This window comes from Perna viridis, chromosome 2 (genome assembly GCF_037379345.1).
Source record: "Perna viridis isolate PV_CMFRI_1.1 ecotype Kerala chromosome 2, ASM3737934v1, whole genome shotgun sequence".
NCBI classification, from domain to species: Eukaryota; Metazoa; Mollusca; class Bivalvia; order Mytilida; family Mytilidae; genus Perna; species Perna viridis.
Window position 1 is genome coordinate 9,890,907 of NC_142446.1, and position 22,326 is coordinate 9,913,232.

A 22,326-nucleotide genomic window follows, 5' to 3' on the forward strand; every position below is an offset into this window, starting at 1 on the left:
CTCTAACAAGGAGTCATCCAACAACTTGGATCACCACACACTTTAGTAGGCCTTATCATAAGGATCATTTAAGCAATTAAAAGTTTCTTTTTATCTATCTTAGTTTACAAGATATTGGCTGAAAACATAAAAAAAAATCAAAAACATTTTTCATCTTTCAAGGGCAATAACTCTGACAAAGAGCCATCTGACAACTTTGACCCAATGCAGACTTGTAAGCCTTCTCAAGGAGATAATTTCAGCAATTGATACAATTATGATGTAGGGTAAAAGTGTTCAGCATAATGGGATCTACAGATGGTCAGATTTTCATTTTGATGTGTTTTAATGTTATTTCTTTTAAAAAAAATCTCCGAAACTACCAGACCAATCAAAACAAAACTTGGTATGAATGTTCCTTAGGGTATCCTGCATAGAAATGTTGTTGGGATTTTTGGTCTATCAAAAAACATGTCCACTGTTACTAAAAATAGAACATAGGGGTCAGACAGAAGTTTTTCACTTGTATCTCCATAACTGTTAGGTTTGGCCAAATTCTGACATGGGGTGAAAGTGTTCAACATGATGGGATCTTCAGGTGGTTAATTTTTTGTTAATTTTTTTTAATGTTATTTCTTTCAAAAATCTCTGAAAATACTAGACCAATCAGAATCAAACTTGGTATGAATGTTCCTTAGTTTGTTCTACACAGAACTAATGTGGGGATTTTCAATCCGCCAAACAACTAGCACAAAGAATACAGGGGGCATTCAAATCACAAGATCAATAAGCATAAACAATTTATTAACTTTAAATATATAACAGTCCATCATGCTACATTTAGCAATGTGATGACACTTAATAATTATATTTAATCTACATCCATTATAACAGCTACACAAAAGCACAATTTAGATTTGTTTCCTGTTTTTAAATTTCATGATGAAAAATCAAATGGTTGGTCTGTTAAAAAAATGATTTTAAAGAAAAATAAAGCTGACAAACAAGATACTTGGTGTCATTATACGGATAAGAGAATACAGGTAGAGTCAATAGAGCTCAAAATATCAAAATTACTTGCAGACCAAAAAGCTGTTAAAGTGTAACAAAATGATAGTAGTTAGTTATCAAAAACTGCTTTGATAAATTAATTGCATGTTCTAATCAACGTAGTGCAAGAAAATGATTATTTTCTGTAAAATGTCTGAAAATACCTTGAATTGGTCATTTTCTAACCATGCTTTGCATACAATCACTGCATGCAAGTAGCGATGCATATTTTACCTGCAAGTTACTTACAACAGTATGTTTGGCTGAGTAAAATTACGATTTGTAATAAATATGGAGATATTTATATTCTAAAACTTTGGAAATGTACATGTAATTCACCCACTATCTAACCCTCCTTGAGTTGAATGGCTTCATAATAATACAAAATGTGTTCTGTTCCATTAAAATGGGACTCAAGGACTCTACCTCTTACCCATAAAAGGAGTAGCAGTATTAAGTGTACATAATATACACTTAAATTCATAGTAAGGAAAATAATACCTCGAAGGCTCAAACTGTTTTAAAAAAAAATGTGAACAATTGAAGATGCAGAGGATGTAATGACCATAACTCCCCAACAATATATTGGATTAATGATACTTGATTAATAACTACAAACCAAATTTTAAGTGTATCTGATATCTCTTAGGGGTGCAACCAATAGATTAACAGCTGCACTTCACTAGTTAACTATTGTCTCTTGGTCTTCACTTACGAGAGACTGACAACAAAATTATTAAAACTATCATTGGGAAAATATACCAGTCATTATTAATATAAGATATCACATATCGGCCATCAATAGCACTTACACTCAAAACAATGTCATATTCACATCACTTCAAAGGTGCAAGTTTAAGTTGTGTAAAAAATTCAGAAACAACTAACACACAACTGAGTAATAACTTAGTGACTTGAATGAAAAACATAATAATCACAACAAAATTAAAATATGATTCAGCTAATTCAAAATAAATACCTTCCACAGAAACAAATATAATGAAGCTAGATACAACAATAGAAGTTGAACCCTGAACAGTTGAGGCAAGTATGGACATGCCATTAAAACTTTACACAGGTTTGAATTTTGATTTCAATTCAACAATTGACACCAGATAAAAATTAGTGGCCCCTATATGGTTCAAGTTAAAAACCTCCAAAATCAATCCCGACCTTCCTTTGTGGGTACAGCATCTTGTAGTAAAATTTCAATGAGATCAATTCACTTTTATTCAAGTATTTATCTGGTTGTAAGGAAAAGCTTGTTTTCACTCCCCATTTTTGGCCTCTAATTTCAAAAGGGCTCGAGTCTTAACCCCAAAAATCAATCCGTCTGACCATTCCACAATATCCATATGCTTTTACCACTGTTCTATGAAATGCCTGTTTTTTGGCCCTAATTCTGAAACAGTTGGGACCGTAACCCCCAAAATTAATACAAACTTTATTTTTTTGTAGTTTGGAACCTTGTTATAAAATGTTATAAAGATCAACCAACTATTGGTAGTATTCAAGTTCTTGCACAAAAAACAAATGTCTATGGATAATGGCAGATGATGATAATGCCATACCATAGTATTTTTTGGTGTTGTATAGTTTTTAAAAAACATTCTGTATACATTCTTATCAAATGTGAACAAGGTGCCCTGCATGGTTCCCAGTACTTTAAACAGAGATCAGTTGTTTCAACTACTTTCTTTTAATTTGCCTGTCAATATCATAGTCTAATGCAAAACTTCTTATAACCTCAAATTTCACTATAAATCATCAAAAGGTATTCATAAATTCAATGATTAACCACAACATTTTATGCATGGGAAAATGATAACTTAGACTTTAATTATTTTCACAGATATATTTGACAGTTGCATTAGAACAGAGATAACTGTATTGCATTTAAAGACTTGTTGTCAATCTAGATTTGATGGTGGCAGGTACCCTTTTACTGACTCCACTGACTTGTTCCCAGTCAACTAAATATTTCACTGTCAAATCTATGATTGAATGTTCTTTAAGGCATGTACTTCCAGTTGGATACACAGTAAAACATTAACTGATCAATCCTTGAAGTCCAACTCTGGTTGATATAATTGGCAAATTAAACATTTACAAGGTTCTTTATAGAATCAACAGACTATGATTACTCTCACAAAATTATAATATTAATTATGTGAGAGGAAATTGTAAAAAATATATTTTTTTAATCAAAAAATTGTTGGGACACAGACATAGCACAATATGTCTTATATGGATATATGTCCTTTTCTTTAACAAGTTATATCACTGAATAGTAGAAAATAATACTCTGAACATAAACAGGGGTCTAAAACTGAAATCCTGTTACAAAAATTTATAATGTATTCATTGAACTTGTATTTACTTATAATGCCGAGAATAAAGATTGCACTCTACATATCTAGGGACAGCCAACTGAAAATAATAACTAAAATATGATAAAGTGGCTGAAGAACACAGATTTTATGTGTTTGGAACTTGAACATGCACATTAAACCATTCTGGCCTTCTTGACACAAGTGGTCATTGTCTAGGTATTCACAACTATCCTTTTTGATAAGTAGTGCAACCATGTTTTAGAGATATTTCATGCATATGAATTTCTTATCAACTGTCAGTAATGCCAAATAACATGTTTCTTACAATTGCAAAGGTTTTGACATTTGGCACAAATAAGTCTGAGAGTGAAAGCAAAAGTTATTTCACATGCGAATTATTCACTGCTAGCTATATAATAATATTGTATCTCGACACCAATTTCATGAACTTCATAACTGAAGTGTCACTCTTAACTTACAGCAAAGCCATTCAACTTTATATAATAGGTTGATAACAAAATACAAAAATGCATGTTTAAAGTAGTAGTTGGGATCAAACTGGAACACTGGCATCTTTAGATTTGATATTTTGAACAGAACAACCCTGCTACAATTCATCTTTGCTGCTGAAAAATAGAGGAAAATATATTGTTAAACTTGAGCCTTTATTTTGTAAAATACTATTAATGATTTGAAGTTTTCATACATCTTGAAGTGATACAAAATGTCCAATCATCTATTTTTTGTGGTAATGATGTCAGATTACAAAAAATTCCATGCAACATTTTTCTAAATGTATGGACTGTAATGTTTAGGATAATTTCTGTTTGTTTCTTTTTGTTATTTTCATTTAATGAAGCTTCATTTACATAAAGGGTCAGCATGTATCTGTGTTCATTGGTACCTATACAGAAGCCAGAGAAAACAAAAAAAAAGCCATACTTGTTGCCATTACTCTAAAAAAGCTTGGCAGCATAAACTTGGAAATTTTCATGAAGGCATATATTAGCTTTTTTTCTGTCAAGAGACATTTTAAAATTTGGTGTGTGTAATTTCTATAAATAATTTTTCATTAGTGATCAATTTGTCATATCAAAAAAAGTCAACACAAGTACGTGTATAAACAAAAAATAAATAAAATAGCTAGTAAATTTGAAATAAAAATGTCAATTTTTTGGAGTGTGGCCCTTTGACCCCTTATTACCGATACTCAAAACCATAACAGATATCTGAAATCTAACTGAGATACACAGGCAGGGATATCCAATAAAAATAAAAATTTCAAAATTGGACCAAAAATAAACTAGAGGCTCAAGAGAGCCTGAATCGCTCACCTGGTTAACTAATTGCTTTCATTTTGAGCACAATACACTAAAGAACTAATATGCTTATTTTCATTAAATGATATTGAATGGTTTAAGAAAAGATTTTCAAAATTGTACATGTGAAAAAAAACTCACAAAAACTGTTTCTGGGTCTGTAACTCCTACATCAGTTGATGAATGGTTTTGAAAATTTCAGCATAGGCTCATCTCATGATGCTGAATGATATTATTCTCTGCCAGAATTTTGCTATAGGCAACGATTTTTGAGTTATTTGCAAAAAACTGCCTTCTGACCCCTATGTTTTACTTTTAGTAATGGTGGTCATGTTTTTTTCAAAAATCCTAATGGTCATTTTATGTGGGATACTCTAAGAAACAAATATGCCACCTGGCATTGAATTCTGTGCGATGGTTTTAGAGAGGATTTTCAAAGTTGTACATGCATAAAATGCCAAAAAAAACTGTTTCAGGGACTGTAACTCCAACATCAGTTGACAAATCGTTTTGAAAATTTTAGGCATAGGTCCATCTTAGGTAGCTGAACAATAGAAACTACAAAAATTTTGCTTAAGGCAACAGTTTTTGAGTTATTTGCAAAAAACTGCCTTCTAACCCCTATGTTCTATTTTTATTAACGGTAGCCATGTTTTTTTCAGATAAAAAATCCCAACAGTCATTTTGTGCCAAACACCCTAAGGAACAATCATGACAAATTTACAACCTGTTGGTCAAATAGTTTCAGAGGAGAAAATTTTTTAATATTTGTCCACAAAGACAACTACGGACGCCAAGTGATGGCATAAGCCCACTTGGCCTTTGGCAAGGTGAGCTAAAAAGCTGCTTTTAGATACCCCTTTAACTCCAAAACAGTTAAAGATCAGCCTACAATGTAAAACATTTTCAAACAAGAGGCTCCCAGGAACCTGAATCCCTCACCTAGTTGAGTTTTGCCTTTCAAAGCAAGAAGTTGTCCAACAATTTTGACTCATTTCAGCAATTGAAAGTTTCTTTTTATCTATCATAGTTTTAAAGATATTGGCTGAAAACTAAAAAAAAACTCGTCATTTTTCCCCTGTAAAGGGCAATAACTCTGACAACTTTTATCTGTGAAGACTTTTGTAGTCCTAATAATGAGTATCATTTCAGCTATTGAAAGAATTTGGCTAATGGTTTTGGATATATATGCTAAAAACTACTGTCTGCCCCTTTTGTTTTTATTTTTAGTAACAGCGGCCATCTTTTTCAACTGATCATAAATTTTCACATCGGTTCTATGCATGATACCTCTAAAAACATTTGTACCAAGTTTGGTTACCATAGGTCAATCAGTGTCAGAGGAGAAGATATTTGAAAGAAATATTAAAAATAGCAAAAGACATTGAAAAAAAGGCAATAACTCCAACATGGCTTAACAGATTAAAATGAAAATTCGTCCACAGATTGAAACAACTGGGAGTTACTGCCCTTTTTCAATGTTTTTTGCTATTTTTTATGTTATTTCTTTCAAAAATCATCTCCTACTACTCGACCAATTGAAACCAAAGTTATTATGAATATTCCTTGGGGTATCCTGAATAGAACGGATGTGGGAATTTTAGATCCATTGAAAAACACGGCCGCTGTTCTAAAAATAGAACATAGGAGTCCGACAGTAGTTTTTGACATAGATCTCCAAAATCTTTAGGTTTAGCTAGTTTGACATACAATGTAGGGTAAAAGTGTTCAGCGTGTTCTATTTTTAGTAACGGCAGCCATGTTTTTCAACAGATCAAAAATCCTCACATCAGTTCTATGCAAAATTGTTAACGACGACGGATGATGGTGGATGCCAAGTGATGGCAATAGCTCACATAGCCTTTGGCCAAGTGAGCTAAAAAGAATTTCAAAAGGAACAAAAATCTGAATTGTCTTTTTAGGCCAAAGATCTAAGAAAAATATAGGGCTCTCCACAATCTCCCTTAAAACAATGTGTTAAAATTTCAAAGAGCTTGGGTATGTATTACTCAAGTTTCTGTAAATAAACTAATGTTTCTGGATGCACACAATGAAGACATGGTGATACCATTATAGGACCAGAATAAAAAATGTATAAAAATAGCTGCAACAAAAGAAAAACTAAAAAAGTGACTAACAGAAAGGAACATGCATATTATTTAAACCTTGGCCACTGTTTATCTTTGCTAGTCAGAGGAACATAAATAACACCCATTAAATTCTTCTTTGTAACTGAGCCATCTTCATTTTTATCTACTTGAAGCAAGTGTTGACTTTGTCCTTGAGGGCCAACTGGAATAATTAGTCTTCCTCCAGGCTTCAGCTGTTCTACAAGCTAAACATTAATGAAGGTTACACACTTGTTTATCCTACATTATAACAATCTATATTTTTGACTTTATTAATTACAATAATCTGTAAAATTTTGAGTTTTGATGTTTTCGACATAGCTACTATGGAAAAGTTCACAATCTGTAGAGTGTAATTTAAAGTTGAAATTCATATTAAATACAGAGAATCCATAAATGTAAATACCCTTAAGGATTTACAAAGAATAAATAAATGCAATATAATATCCATTCACAACCCCAAAATCAATCTCAGCCTTCTTTTGGGGTAGGGCACCTTGTAAATTTTAAAGTGATCTATTCACAAATGCTTGTTTCTGGTCCATTTTTGGCTCCAATTCTTTCACAGATCAAGTCACAAACCCCAAAATCAATCTTAGCCTTCCTTTAAAATATGTCCTTTGGCACCTTGTGGTACAATTTCAAAGAGATCAATCTACTTGCAGTAAACCTATTGTCTGATATCAAGAATATAATTGTTTCTGATCCCTTTTTGTGGTCCTCGATTCCTAAATGCTTCAAGTCACAACCATCAAAATTAATCCCATCCTTCTTTTGTCCCATGGCACTTTGTGGTACAGTTTCATAAAGATCTATTTACTTATTAAAATCAAGTTATGTCCAGAAATGAAATGTCTACTAGTGATAATGAAGCAGATGACAACAGCATGACACCATTAATTGACCACCATTTTTTCAGGGTTGTAAAAAAATGCTTTCAAATAATACTTTCATTAGTCTTCAATATTTTACAATTAAAAATACAGTTACTTTTGAAATAGCAGGAGAAAATTAGCAAGGGCAAAACAGGTGTGCTATTTAAAATGTAATCTTACAGGTTCAGGTAAAGTAGGAGCAGCAGCACCCACATGAATTGCATCAAAAGGTGCTTCAGAAGGGTAACCTTTCCTCCCATCTCCTGATACAAGCACTACTCTCTCAGTCTCCATCAACTGTTTTGTCAGTCTGTCCTTCTTCATGTGTTTTATTGATTCATCAACTAACTCTGGGATGTGATCTATTCCAACAACCTTCCCTGTTTCACCTACCTGAAATATGAGTATGAAAGGCTCTATATTCAACTTACAATAAGATAATAAAGAATTTTAGTCAAATTAATTAATTTTTTTTTAATATTTTGTCACATGATTTTTGTTAGATCACTGAAATTTTATTTTTGAGATAACTGAAAGAAAACAGATAGAATACTGGCTTTATTCAACAGTACGCATTTGTACAGGCTTTCTATCACATTTCTATTACTCGTATATATACAGACTATATAATAACCACTTTAAGAATAGCTCATCATAAATCCCAAATGAGCAGCAAGATATCCATTTCCAAAATGATGATATAATACTTATACAGGCAGTAAGACAACCACTTCCAAAATAACTCACCAAAATACCCATGCAAGCAGTAAAATAACAAAAAATGTACCCCAAAAATGACTCACCATAATATCCATACAGACAGTAAGATAGCCCACCAAAAATGACTCACCATTCTACCCATGCAAGCAGTAAGATAACTACAAAAAGGCACTCCAAAAATGACTCACCATACAGGCTGTAAGATAACCACTACCAAAATGACTCACCAGTCCCCATAATACACACACAGGGAGTGATATAAACCACTTCCAAAATAACTCATCAAAATTCCCATACTAACAGTATGACAACTACATGTACAAAAAATGTACTATGAAAATGACTCACCATAATACCCATACAGGCTGTAAGATAACCACTTCCAAAATGACTCACCAGTCACCATAATTCCCACACAGGGAGTGAGATAAACCATTTCCAAAATGACTCACCATAATACCCATACAGGCTGTAAGATAGCCACTTCCAGATCCTACATCTAAAGCCTTTGACCCTTCTTTCAAGTGATTTGAGAGGATTTCTAAAGCATGGGCATGCTGAAAGAATAAACACAATCAGGTAACTAAAACATTGATAGGAAAGACTAATTCTCAATGCTACTTGTATTACTAACAATACACTAGACACTAGTAAATATAAAAAAATTCATAATTCACTTCAGGAGACAATATTAGCATGCTTTATTAATTGTATCTAAGTCAACATGCTAAAAAAGTAGGGATAAATTAATAAAATGTCTCCATAGTAGGAGTAGCACATCTTCAATATGTATGTAAAAACAGTGCAAAGTTTGACAATATTGAGATGATACTTTTTGACTTACAAAATACACAAATCAAGTATCATTGATATATCTACAGCATAAAGTGACAAACTAAAGAGTCTGAATAGCTCACCTGGCTTGAAAAGCTACATTCTATTTTTTGTAAAAGCAGCCATGTCTTTTCATTGATAAAAAAAATAATCAATGCTCATACCTACGAAACAATCATATCAACATTCATTGAATTTTGTCCAGTAGTTTCTAAAGAAATGATTTTTGAAAGTAATAACATCAAAAATACCATAAATATGACCAAAAAGGGCAATAACTCCAACATGGGTTGACAGATTTTCATGAACTGATCTCATCATGCTGTGGAGCATTTAAAACCCACGTCAAATTTTGCTAAACCTATGATTTTTGGAGATAAAACTGCTGTCTGACCCATGTTCTTTTTGTAGTAATGGTGGCCATGTTTGTCTACTGATAAAAAATCCTCACATTTGTTCTAGGCAGAATACCCTAAAGAACATTCATATTAAATTGGTTCTTATTGGTCAAGTAGTAATAGATGCCTAAATGGAGTTTATTTAATAAGTAGGTTAGTTATCTTTTAACAATGATCCATTTTTAAAGCACTGATCAATGTAAGAATCAAATAGACCCAATATATACTATGTAAGTCATCAGTTTCGGCAAAATTTTCAATGTAGAAAATCATTTTTTACAACCAGTTATAATTTTTTTTCACTCATTAAGCATGATTTTTCAATGCTGTTCTTCAACAATAGAATGTTTTGCACATTTTATTGGTGTATTGCAGACCAATCGAGATGTGCCGAATTGATAGACCTGCCAGACTCAAATCTGTTCGGTGAGACATTTTCTGACTAATTGTCAAGCAGATTTGAGCAACTTTTAATTTGCACACATAGGAAAGGCCTGGCGATTTTTGTTCTGGTCGGGCAGATTTTTGTTCTGGTCAGGCAGATTTTTTCAGATGTCTAACTGAATGTCCTGTTGGTCAACTTTCAATGAATCTGGTACATGTATCAGACTAATTATTACATGGACAAGGTATCAGGATGCCAAGATTTTAGAAATCTAATTAAAATAAGATCTATCATGTGTCCATTCTGTCACCACATGCAGGATCTAACTACACCCCATTCTACTTCCTGATCAGCGAATCAGAATTCATCTTTCATGACTTTGAAAGCATTATTCAAAGGGAGAAACCTGAGGATTCTGAAAAGGTCATCTGAACAGAAAGTACATGTAGAATGGAGTGTTTACAGATCCTAAATGCAACTGACTGAAAGGAACAATTGACAGGGCTGATTTTAATTAGATTTAACCTGTTTAAAATGTTGAAGATAAAAGAAAAAAAAATCATATGCCTGACATACTTAACAACAAACCTGTAATGAGAACAATTCTATTTACCATGTGAGGAGCACTTATAGTTACTGCATATCCAATTGATTGTGGTGAGTCTGCATATGCATTAAATTTGGCAAAATTTCCTCTATCCACTTTCTTCATAGCTTCAATTATAGTAGGAGTCTTTAAGATTCCATTTCCTACAAACACCAGGTATTTATCATTTTATTCATATCAATATGTTATAACTAACTCACAGATCTTGATTATAGATCATAGATTTCTTATACTTTTCAAAATTATACATTCAAAAATGCTCTTGGTTGAAGTTACTAGTCTTCAGTCTCAAGATAGGAAGAAACCTAAAAAGATCATTAGTTACTCATGTACATGTAACTGTCCTAGAATATTGACCTGATAGCCCACAGCTAAAATTTTGGTAGCCAATATGTATAGTTGTTCACAGTCTAAATTTTAGTAGCCCACACCAAATTCACACCCAAAAGTGCAAATCAATGTAACAAATCACCTTAACTAAGGGCAATCAAAGGGTTACTTGAACGAGAACTTAGCCATGAGAGTTTTAGAGTGCAAACTCTAAAATTTACTGGCAACTTGTTGCCCACTTAACCCTTTCCTTCATAATAACGCCTTTTATGCCCCAATTTTTAAATCCTGGATAGTTGAAATATGATACACACCAACAAGGCAATGTAAACAAAAGGCAGCCATTCTCTTTTTCTTTTCTAAGTGTTTAGGAAGTATCTGATGGAATAAATATTATTAGGTATCTAAACATTGAAGACATCCTGTGATTGTGCAACATTCAACTGTGTTTTTGATCTGGGCTGAGTTACCTATGATCATAGTCAATTTTGATTGGCTCAGTACATAGATATTTGTATCTGATTGACATCTCCTTTATATTTAATTTGTGGCCAGGTTACAGTAACTGACTAAGAATCTTGTCTGCAAAGTCGTAATTATGCTTGTTTACTGTTATCAGTTATGATAATTACCTTGCAGGATGCCATAAATGACCTTGAGGCACACATTTCCAGTCAAACTGGTTTTTAATCCTCACACTAAACTTTAAAGCAGAGCACTGGTAGTAAGATAGCACAGAACTGATGTCAGTAGCGCAGAGCTCAATCTTGATAGCACTGTAAAGTGCTGCGCTTTAAGGGCCTGGAGAGAACACTGAATCATCCCCTTTTTAGGAATTGTAGAGGGCTTTGACCATGAATTTCTCTGCACTTTTTTTGGCTAATTTAAATAGAAAGGCTAACAACAAAACAAGAGGCTCCCAGGAGACTGAATCGCTCACCTGGTTAAATTTTGTCTTTCAAGGGCAATAAATTTAACAAGTTGTTGTCCCAAAATTTTGACTCAAGAAGACTTTGGTATGACTTATCATAGGGATCATTTCAGCAATTGAAAGTTTCTTCCCATCTAATCTGTTATTATTTATCTCTGAAGGGCAATAACTCTTTCAAGGAGTCTGACAACTTTGATTCCTAGAGACATTTGTAGGCCTTAAAATAAGGATCACTTCAGAAAATTAAAAGAATTTGGCTAAACCTAACAGTTTTGGAGATATAATAAGTGAATAACTACTGACTGACCCCCATGTTCTATTTTAAGTAACGGCAGCCATGTTTTTTGACAGATCAAAAATCCCCACATCAGTTCTTTCTGACCCTACCATTAAATACTGATTTTTTTTTTTTAAATTATAGCCAATTTTAGTGAAAAAATTGCATTTTTTGCCCTTTGTGACCCCGATATTCCTGTGGTAACCATGAACCAGTTTCCACAACTTGTCTTATGAAGACTCTTTGCCACTATTTTAAAATACTTCAACCAAGTTATAGTTTTTTGGACTAAATCTGAAAAAAAACTAGAACATCTTGAATTCTTGGTTGGAATCACTTGTTTTAAAACAAGAGGCTCCCAGGAGCCTGAATCTCTCACCTGGTTAATTTTTTGTCTTTCAAGTGCAATAACTCTAGGAAGGAGCTGTCCAACAATTTTGACTCAATGGAGTTTTTGGTAGGACTTATCATAAGGATCATTTCATCAATTGAAAGTTTCAATCTATCTATTATAGTTTTCAATAGTGGCTAAAAACTGCTAAAAACATAATTTTTTGCCTTTCAAAGGCAATAACTCTTACAAGGAGTCGTACATTGTATGGCATTCTAATAAGGATCATTTCAGTAATAAAAAGAATTCGGCTAAACCTAAAGCTTTTGGAGATATATGCAAAAAACCACTGTCTGACCCCTATGTTATACTTTTAGTAACAGTGGCCATGTTTTTTCAAAAATCCCTACATTAGTTCTATGTAGGATACTCAAAGGAACATTCATACCAAGTTTAATTCTAATTGGTAAAGTAGTGTGAGAGGAGAAGATTTCTGGAAGAAATAACATCAAAATTAGCAAAAAAACTCCGAAAAAGGGCAATAACTCCAACATGGCTTTTCAGATTAAAACGAAAATTTGACCACAGATAATCTCATCATCCTAAAAACATTTCCACTTGTCAGAATTTGGCTAAAAGCAAGTTTTGGAGGTATATGAGAAAAACTACTGTCTGACCCTTATGTGCTATTTTTAGTAATGGTGGCTAGTTTTTTAATGAATATAAAATCCCCACAACAATTCTATGCAAGATACCCCAAGGAATATCCATATAAAGTTTGTTTTGGTCATGTAGTGTCAGGAGAAGATTTTTTAAAGAAATAACATTCAAACTGCAAGCAAGAGGCTCCCAGGAGCGAAAAACTACTGTCTGACCCCTATGTTAAAAAATCCCCACGTGTTCTATGCAAGACAATCCAAGGAACATTTATACCAAGTTTGGTTCCAATGGTCAAGTAGTGTCAGAGGAAGAGTTTTGAAAAATTGTAAACAATGAAGGATGACGACGACAATGACTGACACCACGTGATAGCAATAGTTCATATGGCCTTCAGCCAGGTGAGCAGCTCACCATGAGCTAAAAATGACACATCAGCCAAATCCCATGAAGAAAAAGTTAAACAAGTTTGGTGAGCCCTGATAATTATGGTAGATAGATGCTCATATACCCAATACCCCATATTGAAGGAGGCACTGGTTTAAGGTTGGACATTTTCATAAATTGATAATGCAAATGAAAGAACTTCATGCTCACATATCCTATGCCTCAACATTGAATAAGATTTAAAGTTTAAGGTTGGAGACCTTAAAAATTGATGATTTGGCCATCTTTGTATGATAGGAGCTTCAATAAAATAATATTTTTACTTTTCAGTGGTGCACTTCAGGAAATGCAGTAAAAAACTTTTGAGGGATAAAATTTCCCTCTTAATATTATATACTCTACTACATTTTCTGTCCTTACTAAATTTGTACAAACCACACTTTGTAAATCTGTTCAGCTCTTTCAGACCAGTTGCAATGGCAAAATTTTTAAAAAAGTGGACTGACAGACACATTATCCAGACTCCAAGACAACCAGTTGATGTCTCAGCTCCTACCAGTCAGAAAGTAAATCTTACCATTTTCAGGACAGAAGCAATTCTCACCAATTTTATTCTTTGATGAAAATTATTGTATGATAGCTCATTTCTAAAGCAAAATATCATCAATTTGTTAGACATTTTGTCTTAAGCATAACTAAGTCGAAAGTATTATTGATTATACTTGTAAAAAGCATCATGATACAATGCTGATGTTATCATGTTGAAAGTACAAAGCATCATACTGGAAGTAAAGAGCATCATGATGGAAGTTAAAAGCAAATAGACAACTAGTTTTGTTTGGTGAATCTGGTGCTTTATTATTAACTAAATAACACAACATAGAAGTAATACACAATGTCATGAAAGCACCTAAAGCCATTCTACACAGACAATAACTATAAAAACAGCGCACAAAAAATAGAAGGAAAAAAAAATACACAATAAGTGGAAGACTGACACCCATGCTTCCATCAAGATATGCTTACTATTAATACCTGGATAATGAATAAGGGGAAGTAACTCTCATGAAACCTGCATGTACGTCAATTAGGCACAATGAGTTGTGTCCCATTGTGCACAATTGACAACTAGTTTTGTTTGGTGGAACTGGTGCTTTATTATTAACTAAATAACATAACATACAAATAATACACAATGTCATGAAAGCACCTAAATCCAAAATGAACTCGCCAAACAGAACAAGGGAAAGAAATGGAATACAACAAATGGGACGCAAAGGAAATACAAATACATAAATAAAATAACTGAAAATTAACAAGGAATCAAGAAATTCATAGCTAAAGTTACTTGGTACATATCCACTGGCCTGTTTAATATAGGTTTGTAAACAATCAGAATGCCAGTCCCTGTGGTGTTTCAACAAAATCTTGGGTATACATGCTTTAGCAGCCAGCCTAGCACCCCCCTCCCCACCCCCAAAAAAAGTCTGATATTATCACAGACTTCCGTATGAGTTGTTCTCTTGGACTGAATGATTTCAGAGTTTTACTTAATATGTTAGAGACTCTAATCATACCAAAATATGCAAAAGTTAAAAAACATCATAAATACGCATCAACATTATCGTAAATATCTAATAATTTTACAATATGAATCAGATCAGTAGGTAACAAAGGTAACTTAGACTCAGGCATATGCTGATTGTTATGACCAAGACCTCCCAAAGTTAATTTCAAATCAGTAGAAGCAAAAGGCTCCACAGACAAAACAAGTAACTCCTCACTGATGATAAACTACATAAACTCTTAGCTAAAAAACAGGCATAGGCTGACAAAATATCTGGTGTGCAGGGAAAGAGTTGGAAGTGATAATACACACAAAATAGGTGGTAGGCATTGAGCTGACTCTTAAGGTTGGAGAAGGTTCCTGGACGAAAAGCAGCCCCTTTAACATGTTTAATCTCTTTCGCAAAACAGCTCGTCTGGACTCAATACCTGGAAGCCAAATAATATGTACAAATAATAATAAAAAAAATCATAACACAGTTCATATTCCACACTTTAAACTTCAATTTCTGTATATAATAACCTTAAATGTCAATAACATTACGTCGGAGGAAATAACAGCATCAGGTGCTGACCAGTCTACATCTGGAATAATGCAAAGCCACTGTATTCACGCAAGAAACAAATCAACCATCGTATGTCTCATCTGAATTCTTCATTTAATGAACACGGATGTGATTAAAGCCATATTTTCGCAAAGTCTTAAGCAAACGAGAAATAAACAACCTACCGCTGTGTACACATTCCGAAATAAAAGCTAACTTCCCAATGACTTCTTTAACTGTCACTTCATGCAATATTTCTTAACTGTAAATTCCAGCATGAGTTTGTTTGTCTCTTTTAATTTAACATCTAGAATGCGGGTGGTCATATTCACTGAACTGAACTCCTTGCCAGAAATGTCAATACATTAGTAGGTGCACAACAGTTTCTTCGCTAACATCCAAGCCTTACTTCCGAAAAAAAATTTAAACAAATGTATAATCAATTTACGCAGACAATGGGGTACTTACTCCACCAAAGTCATCTACATAATTAATTGTATGAATTCTGCTTTTCTGCAACATAAACGATACGGCATTAGTAATCCGTTGACATGCCCAAGGTGATGACTTCATCCTGAAAATTAAGCGATTGTCAATATAATTTTTACCCTTCCATTCGTAACCCTGTAAATGAAAATCATGTGGGTCTATATGTAATACTTAATGTCAAAATGCACGGGATATGTCAAATTTGCACATCATACAACGGCGTCCGTGTTTTACCAACGACATGAATTCTTCATGTCTTGGATAACACAATTTTAAGGTTCGTCCAAAAATGTATCTTGCGGAATGCCATCGTTTATAGATGACAACCCACCATGTGAGCAATCAACAATAATTCATGATCATTTTCCCCCTTCAGGTACAGTAAATAAAGGTGACAGTGTCAATGGACAACAAAGTGGGTTGGTATCAAACTGGTCATAAATCGCACCAAGGGCCAATTCTTTGGACATGTATCTGTCAATATATGGCACAGAGATTGATAATTGTTCTGCGAATAGTGTGGTCCAGCAGTCTATCTCTGGTATAATTCAAAGGCCAGTCATATCTCAAAAATTAAACAATCACTTTGTCATGATAATCTTGTATCAACTGTTCCCACCATAAAACCTTAAAACTAGATGTAACAGGGATTCTACAATGTGCAAAATTAGGTTGACCTGACGCAACAACATATTTATGTACCTGTGAAAAATTTTTATGTCACTTCACAAAAAGTATCATTCTTAATACCATGATTAAACAGTTCAATAAAAAGATAGTTCATTGCTAAACAATCCACATTCATTTACATGTATGACATTGTCATAAGAAAAATCAACATCATAATCAGTGCAACAAAACAAAGACTGCAAATTCAAATAATCACCTGATATACCCGAAAGAACAACGGAGGATTTCTCGGAAAAAAAGAGGCTCACCTGACAAATTACAGGGGATATTATCATACATATGCACATCATAAATCATAGTTGTAGGTACATATTCAGTGCATACACCAGCCTCTAAAGCTGGGGAATATTTCATATTGTTCATTTGTTCACACACGCCTGCCTGATCTGCAGGGGAAGATATTGGCACAGAAATATCTATATTTTACACACCCGTATTCACTGGGGAAAACACACCTAAACACTCAGGGGAACAAAACACACCTACACGTGTAGGGGACACAAAGGAAATGTCAGTAGAATCTTTGAAATGAAACAATAAATCTGAATATCATTCCTGACTAGGACAGACCCTCGAAGGATGCTTGATTGACGGATCCAAGGGATTTTTCCCTTCACGCATACATTTTCTACATACATGTAGAAGCTCTATATTGCCATAAGAACCAAAGTGATCTGAAGAATGGTTACAATTTCCTAGTTGATATGCACCACAAATAGGATTATGGGTGGTGGGTCTCTCTAGAACTTGGGTCTGTTTTGAAGTAGACACTAAAGGACTCACAAGTGTACGAACCCTGTTCCTCGAAAAACGAATCAGACCATTTTTTATGACATCTCTATTGAACGCAATACTTCAGAATGAAAATCTTTCAATTCATGAAAAGGAAATTTCTCTGCAAGATAAAGCAAGTTAATCAAATGTTTTTGACATTCGTAGTTAACATTAACATCAAGATCAACCTTCTGCAGAATGAACACTTCTCCATTAACTGAGTAAGCCCAAATTCCTTGTCCGAATAGTTGAACAATTTGGTTTGTGCATACTCGTGTGGCCAGGGTACATTGTACTTAACACATCCTTGGATGCCCGAGCTTCTCCTGACACAGCTTTACCTTCATGTTTGTTCTTAAACAAAGTATGTAGTAAGTCTTTACCTATAGTTCTGACATGATCCTTGCCTTCACCATTGTCCATTGACTCTGATTCTGAATTTGAGGACTCATTAGCAGCAAGAAACTTTTTAGTCCACAATTTAGCAGAGTCACATACCTTATCAGACTCACACGTTTTTCAAGGTTGGTAATTCCACATGCTTATCTTTTGTCACAGTTTTGTCATTTGAGGCTGGACATTTAATCAAACTTCCACTTACATCCGGTTACTCAGCTTTTGTCTGTTTGCACTCTTTCAGAAGGGCATTTTTCTTTAAAAATAAGTCAGATTCTGTTTATTCTGCAGTATGAGATCTTCAATAGTTCTACCCAACTCAGTACTTAAATCCAAACCTGAATTTTTTTATCGAGCCCAACCGGAGTCCTCACTGTCGACCTTTGGTATCGAAGAGTCAATCGTATGAGGAGTGCCACCAGATGCCATGTTTGTTGGAAGAATCCATTTCCTAACAGGTGGCTTAGTTGGCAATATAAAATTTTGCAAATGCTTAGGGGTTTTACATTCCCTTCTATTGTCCATCTCGAAAGAAGAAATACACAAATACGTGGAAGAATGACACCCATGCTTCCATCAAGACATGCTTACTATTAATACCCGGATAATGAATAAGGGGAAGTAACTCTCGTGAAACCTACATGTATATACCAATTAAGCACAAGGCGTTGTGTCCCATTGTGCTCTATTATGGTTCATCATTACCTTTCCCCTTAAAAATTTTCTAGATACACAGGTTTGTCTGTAGAAGAGGGAAATTAATAGTGAAACTGAAAGAGTAATCATATAGTGAAATTGACAGTGGGCTGCCAAATCAGAAAACAGCCCCGCACATTGAATCCCAAAACTAATGGGATTAAACCACAATACGTACAGATTGCATATTTGATAAAAATACACTTACTCTGAAGATTATTGATCAGATCTGTATTATTGTTTCCACTTGAGCGCCAAGCCATAACAGAAAACTTATTGAAAAAAGACCTAATACCAAATAATATAAGTACACGGGATACGACACTTTTGCTAAGTTGTAGCAAAATCATTTGCTACTGAATCACTGAATACTTAAGCTCTAATCCGCTTATAATGAAACATGGTTCAGGAGGTTACTGTGTAAAATCTTGAAATCTAGTATGTGCGACTCAGATTCTCGAATATTTGAGGTGGGAAAATACTGAGAGATCCGATGGATCAGATGTAATTATGTTGAAGTGTTCATTCAATGTGCTCGTAGTGGCCCGTCTACCGTCCGTACGTCCGTCGTCCACATTTCTCTCAATAACTCTAAAATACTGGCATCAAATTTTGTAAAACTTTGGTGATTTTTTCTATTGATGTGAGTCCCCTTTCGGTTTTTATAAATTTCCACTTTCTCCGTACAAAAAATGGGATGATTCCCTAGCAGCAATGTCAGTTAGGGAATATAATATTAAGTCCCTGTGTCAGTGCAGCTTTGGTGGATTGTTTATTTTTATTAATGTACGGTCCCTTTCAATTGTAATTTTCAGATATTACGATTTTATTATGGGACTTAAATTTGTTCATGAAAGGGGGTTCGCTGACAGCTAAGACAAGATAACAAATCTTTATTTTGATTCGGCATGTCATAAATACAAACACAAGCTCTAAGGAGCTTTTGACCGAATATAAAACAAAAACATAACATAAAACAAGGCAAGGACACATACACACAAAGCAATACATATAATCAAGCACAAAATAAGCATAGCATGCACTAATTAAAACATTAATTTAGCAGATAAATAAACAAAAAGTATATAAACATGCAGAAACTAAATCTAATGCAGAAGTACTATTATTCAAGCAGAAGCCAAACAAAACGTAGAGCCGAAAATAAGTATGATACAGATATCTAAAAAAAAGTAACCTGCATGCAGAGCAGCGACATTCCGAACCATTCCAGGACTAAATTAGACTTGAAATGAGAAAAACTGTTTTCTGTCCTGAAATGGTTGGCAAGGCTGTTCCAGAATGTGGTCGCAGCAAATTTAAAAGATTTTTACCATGTCTGCTTGGCTTTACCTGAGGCACATCCAATAAGTTTACATACCTGAAAGAATACTCTGAATTTTTTACATTTACCTGATTTTTTAGACATACAGGGGCAATATTATCAACAATTTTAAAAGTTTCTAAAGCCATAGTTCTTATCCGTCTGATCTGCAGTGAAGGTACCCTTGCTTTGATGAGGAGTTCCTGGTAAGAGCTGTTATAGTCCTCATATACGAAACGAATTGCTCTTTCTTGCACTTTTCTAATTATTTTGAAAACTTTTCTGTACAAAAATGCCAAGCCAAAGGGCAAAAATTGAAATTACTCAAAATAAAAGTACGAAATATAGTTAGTTTACTTAAACGATCCAAATAAGAGCCTAGTCTTTTTAATACATTCAGTTGCTGAGATGCCTTCCTGCAGAAAACACTGATATAATCATCAAAATTTAACTGATAATCAATCTCCATTCCTAGTAATTTCACCGTTTTTTTTTACCGTGCTTTCGAATTCATTTTCACGAAACATTGGGGAAAAAAGTATATTACTATTGATGTAAGCTCCTCTGCAAATATGAATTTCTGATTTTCCGTTTTAGTGTTTTTGGACATTCAATGTTGAACCTTAGCCGTGCATGCTATATTGTAATGCACCAACAAGTAAGATAGTAGATGTATATTACTTAGGGTCCAGTACTCACCATATGATAATGTCTGCACTCTAGATTAACTTACGAGGTAGTATTACTCGGTGAATGAAAGCTATACTTTATATAGCCTGGTTGGCCGAGTGGGAACGACCAAAAATTGCAGACTCGCATCGATTCCGTAGTTAGGATGCACTTTAGAATTGTATATACAATCTTGCATCAACATTCTATGTTGATCCAAGCCGTGCATGCTGTATAGTAATGCATTAGCAAGTAAGATGGTAGAGTTCCTACATCCCATTCCTATATGTATATTACTTGGTGTCACTGTGGCTTTATCTGTATATCGATGCAGATCCTATACCGTCATACCCGATACCATCAGATGTTGTCCTATCGAAAACCAGGGCTGTATCCAGACACTTTGAAAAGGAGAGGTGCCAGCCAAGGTTCCTTAGAAAAAAAGGGGTGTTAGGACATTATTTGCAATTTTCTGTCAATTTTACACATGAAAATTACAAATTTTCCAATGAAAAGGGGATGTCAACCCCTGCATCCCCTCTAGATCCGCCACTGGAAAACGTTAGCCAGTTATATACGTCATGTGCTATGTTCACGCTTTAGACAGGGCGGATCCAGCCACAAAAAGGGGGTAGCCAAATTTTCAGTCCACCAAAAATGTGACTTATAATCCATTTTACCATAACGAAATTTAAAACACGATTATCACTAAGAAGTTACCTTATAGTTAGTCGCTCATGCGTCCTACTAGATTACAAAGTACAAAGGTTACCGTTTCAAGTTAGCCCAGATCTCTGTCAACAAGTGCAATATATCCTGCAGATGCCAATCATTGTCGCGGACACTTCCACGTCCACTCAATAACTGGAGTATCAGTGTATAGATCTTTATGAAAGTATACCACAAGGTGCCATACCCCAAAAGGAATCTTGGGATTGATCTGTGGGGTTATGACTTGAATCGTTTGGGAATTAGGGGCCAAAAAGGGCCAGAAACAAGTAAGTTTATGATGGGTGGACAGTAACGAGTGAGTGTGAATGGATCTCTCTGAAATTGTACCACAAGTATGACATACTTGGCATAAATACTTTAGCTAGGCATAAATAGTTTTGGCTAGACATAATTTTATTTTAGGCTAGGCATAATTTTATTTTAGGCTAGGCATAACTTTTTATTTTTGACGCTAATACCGCGCCATACACAAGGTGTACCACAAAAGAACTGCTGGGGTTTGATTTCGGGGGTTGTTACTAGAAGGGTATAGGAATAAAGGATTAAAAAGGGGTAAAGAATAGGCATTTTCTTGATATCAGGACAATGACTTGTAATTGGATCTCTTTGACATTGTACTACAAGGAGTTATACTACCAAAGGAAGGCTAAGGTTTTTTTTTTTTTTTTTTTATTTTTTTTTTATTTTTTTTTTTTTTTTTGGATATGAAATGAAATGTTTAGGAAAAAGGAATCTTTAAGGAACCGGAAACAAACAGTTTATTGATGTTGGGACAACAACTTGAATAAATGCAAATGTTTCTCTTAGATTTTACCACAATGTGTCGATCCAAACATAAAGTTAGGATTAAATTTGGGGGTTGTGCCCTGAACCGTTGTAGAGTGAGGGGCCCTAAAAGGGACCAGA

General features: G+C 34.2%; 1 protein-coding gene and 1 pseudogene across 2 annotated transcripts; both read right to left on the reverse strand.

Moving 5' to 3' along the window:
- Positions 1 to 766: 766 nt before the first annotated feature.
- On the reverse strand, positions 767 to 19,170 carry LOC148623580 (protein-L-isoaspartate(D-aspartate) O-methyltransferase-like). 2 transcript variants are annotated; one of them, XM_088565490.1, is made up of 6 exons: positions 18,907 to 19,170; positions 10,636 to 10,772; positions 8,858 to 8,962; positions 7,866 to 8,078; positions 6,847 to 7,016; positions 767 to 3,988 (listed from the first exon to the last, which is right to left on the reverse strand). In XM_088565490.1, the coding sequence occupies exons 1-6, from the start codon at positions 19,046 to 19,048 to the stop codon at positions 3,970 to 3,972; spliced, it is 786 nt and encodes a 261-aa protein (XP_088421616.1). In that variant the 5' UTR covers positions 19,049 to 19,170; the 3' UTR covers positions 767 to 3,969. The 2 variants fall into 2 exon arrangements, with proteins under 2 accessions (XP_088421616.1, XP_088421617.1); XM_088565491.1 differs by having other exon boundaries at positions 6,820 to 7,016.
- On the reverse strand, positions 14,375 to 18,527 carry LOC148623581 (uncharacterized; annotated as a pseudogene).
- Positions 19,171 to 22,326: the final 3,156 nt, after the last annotated feature.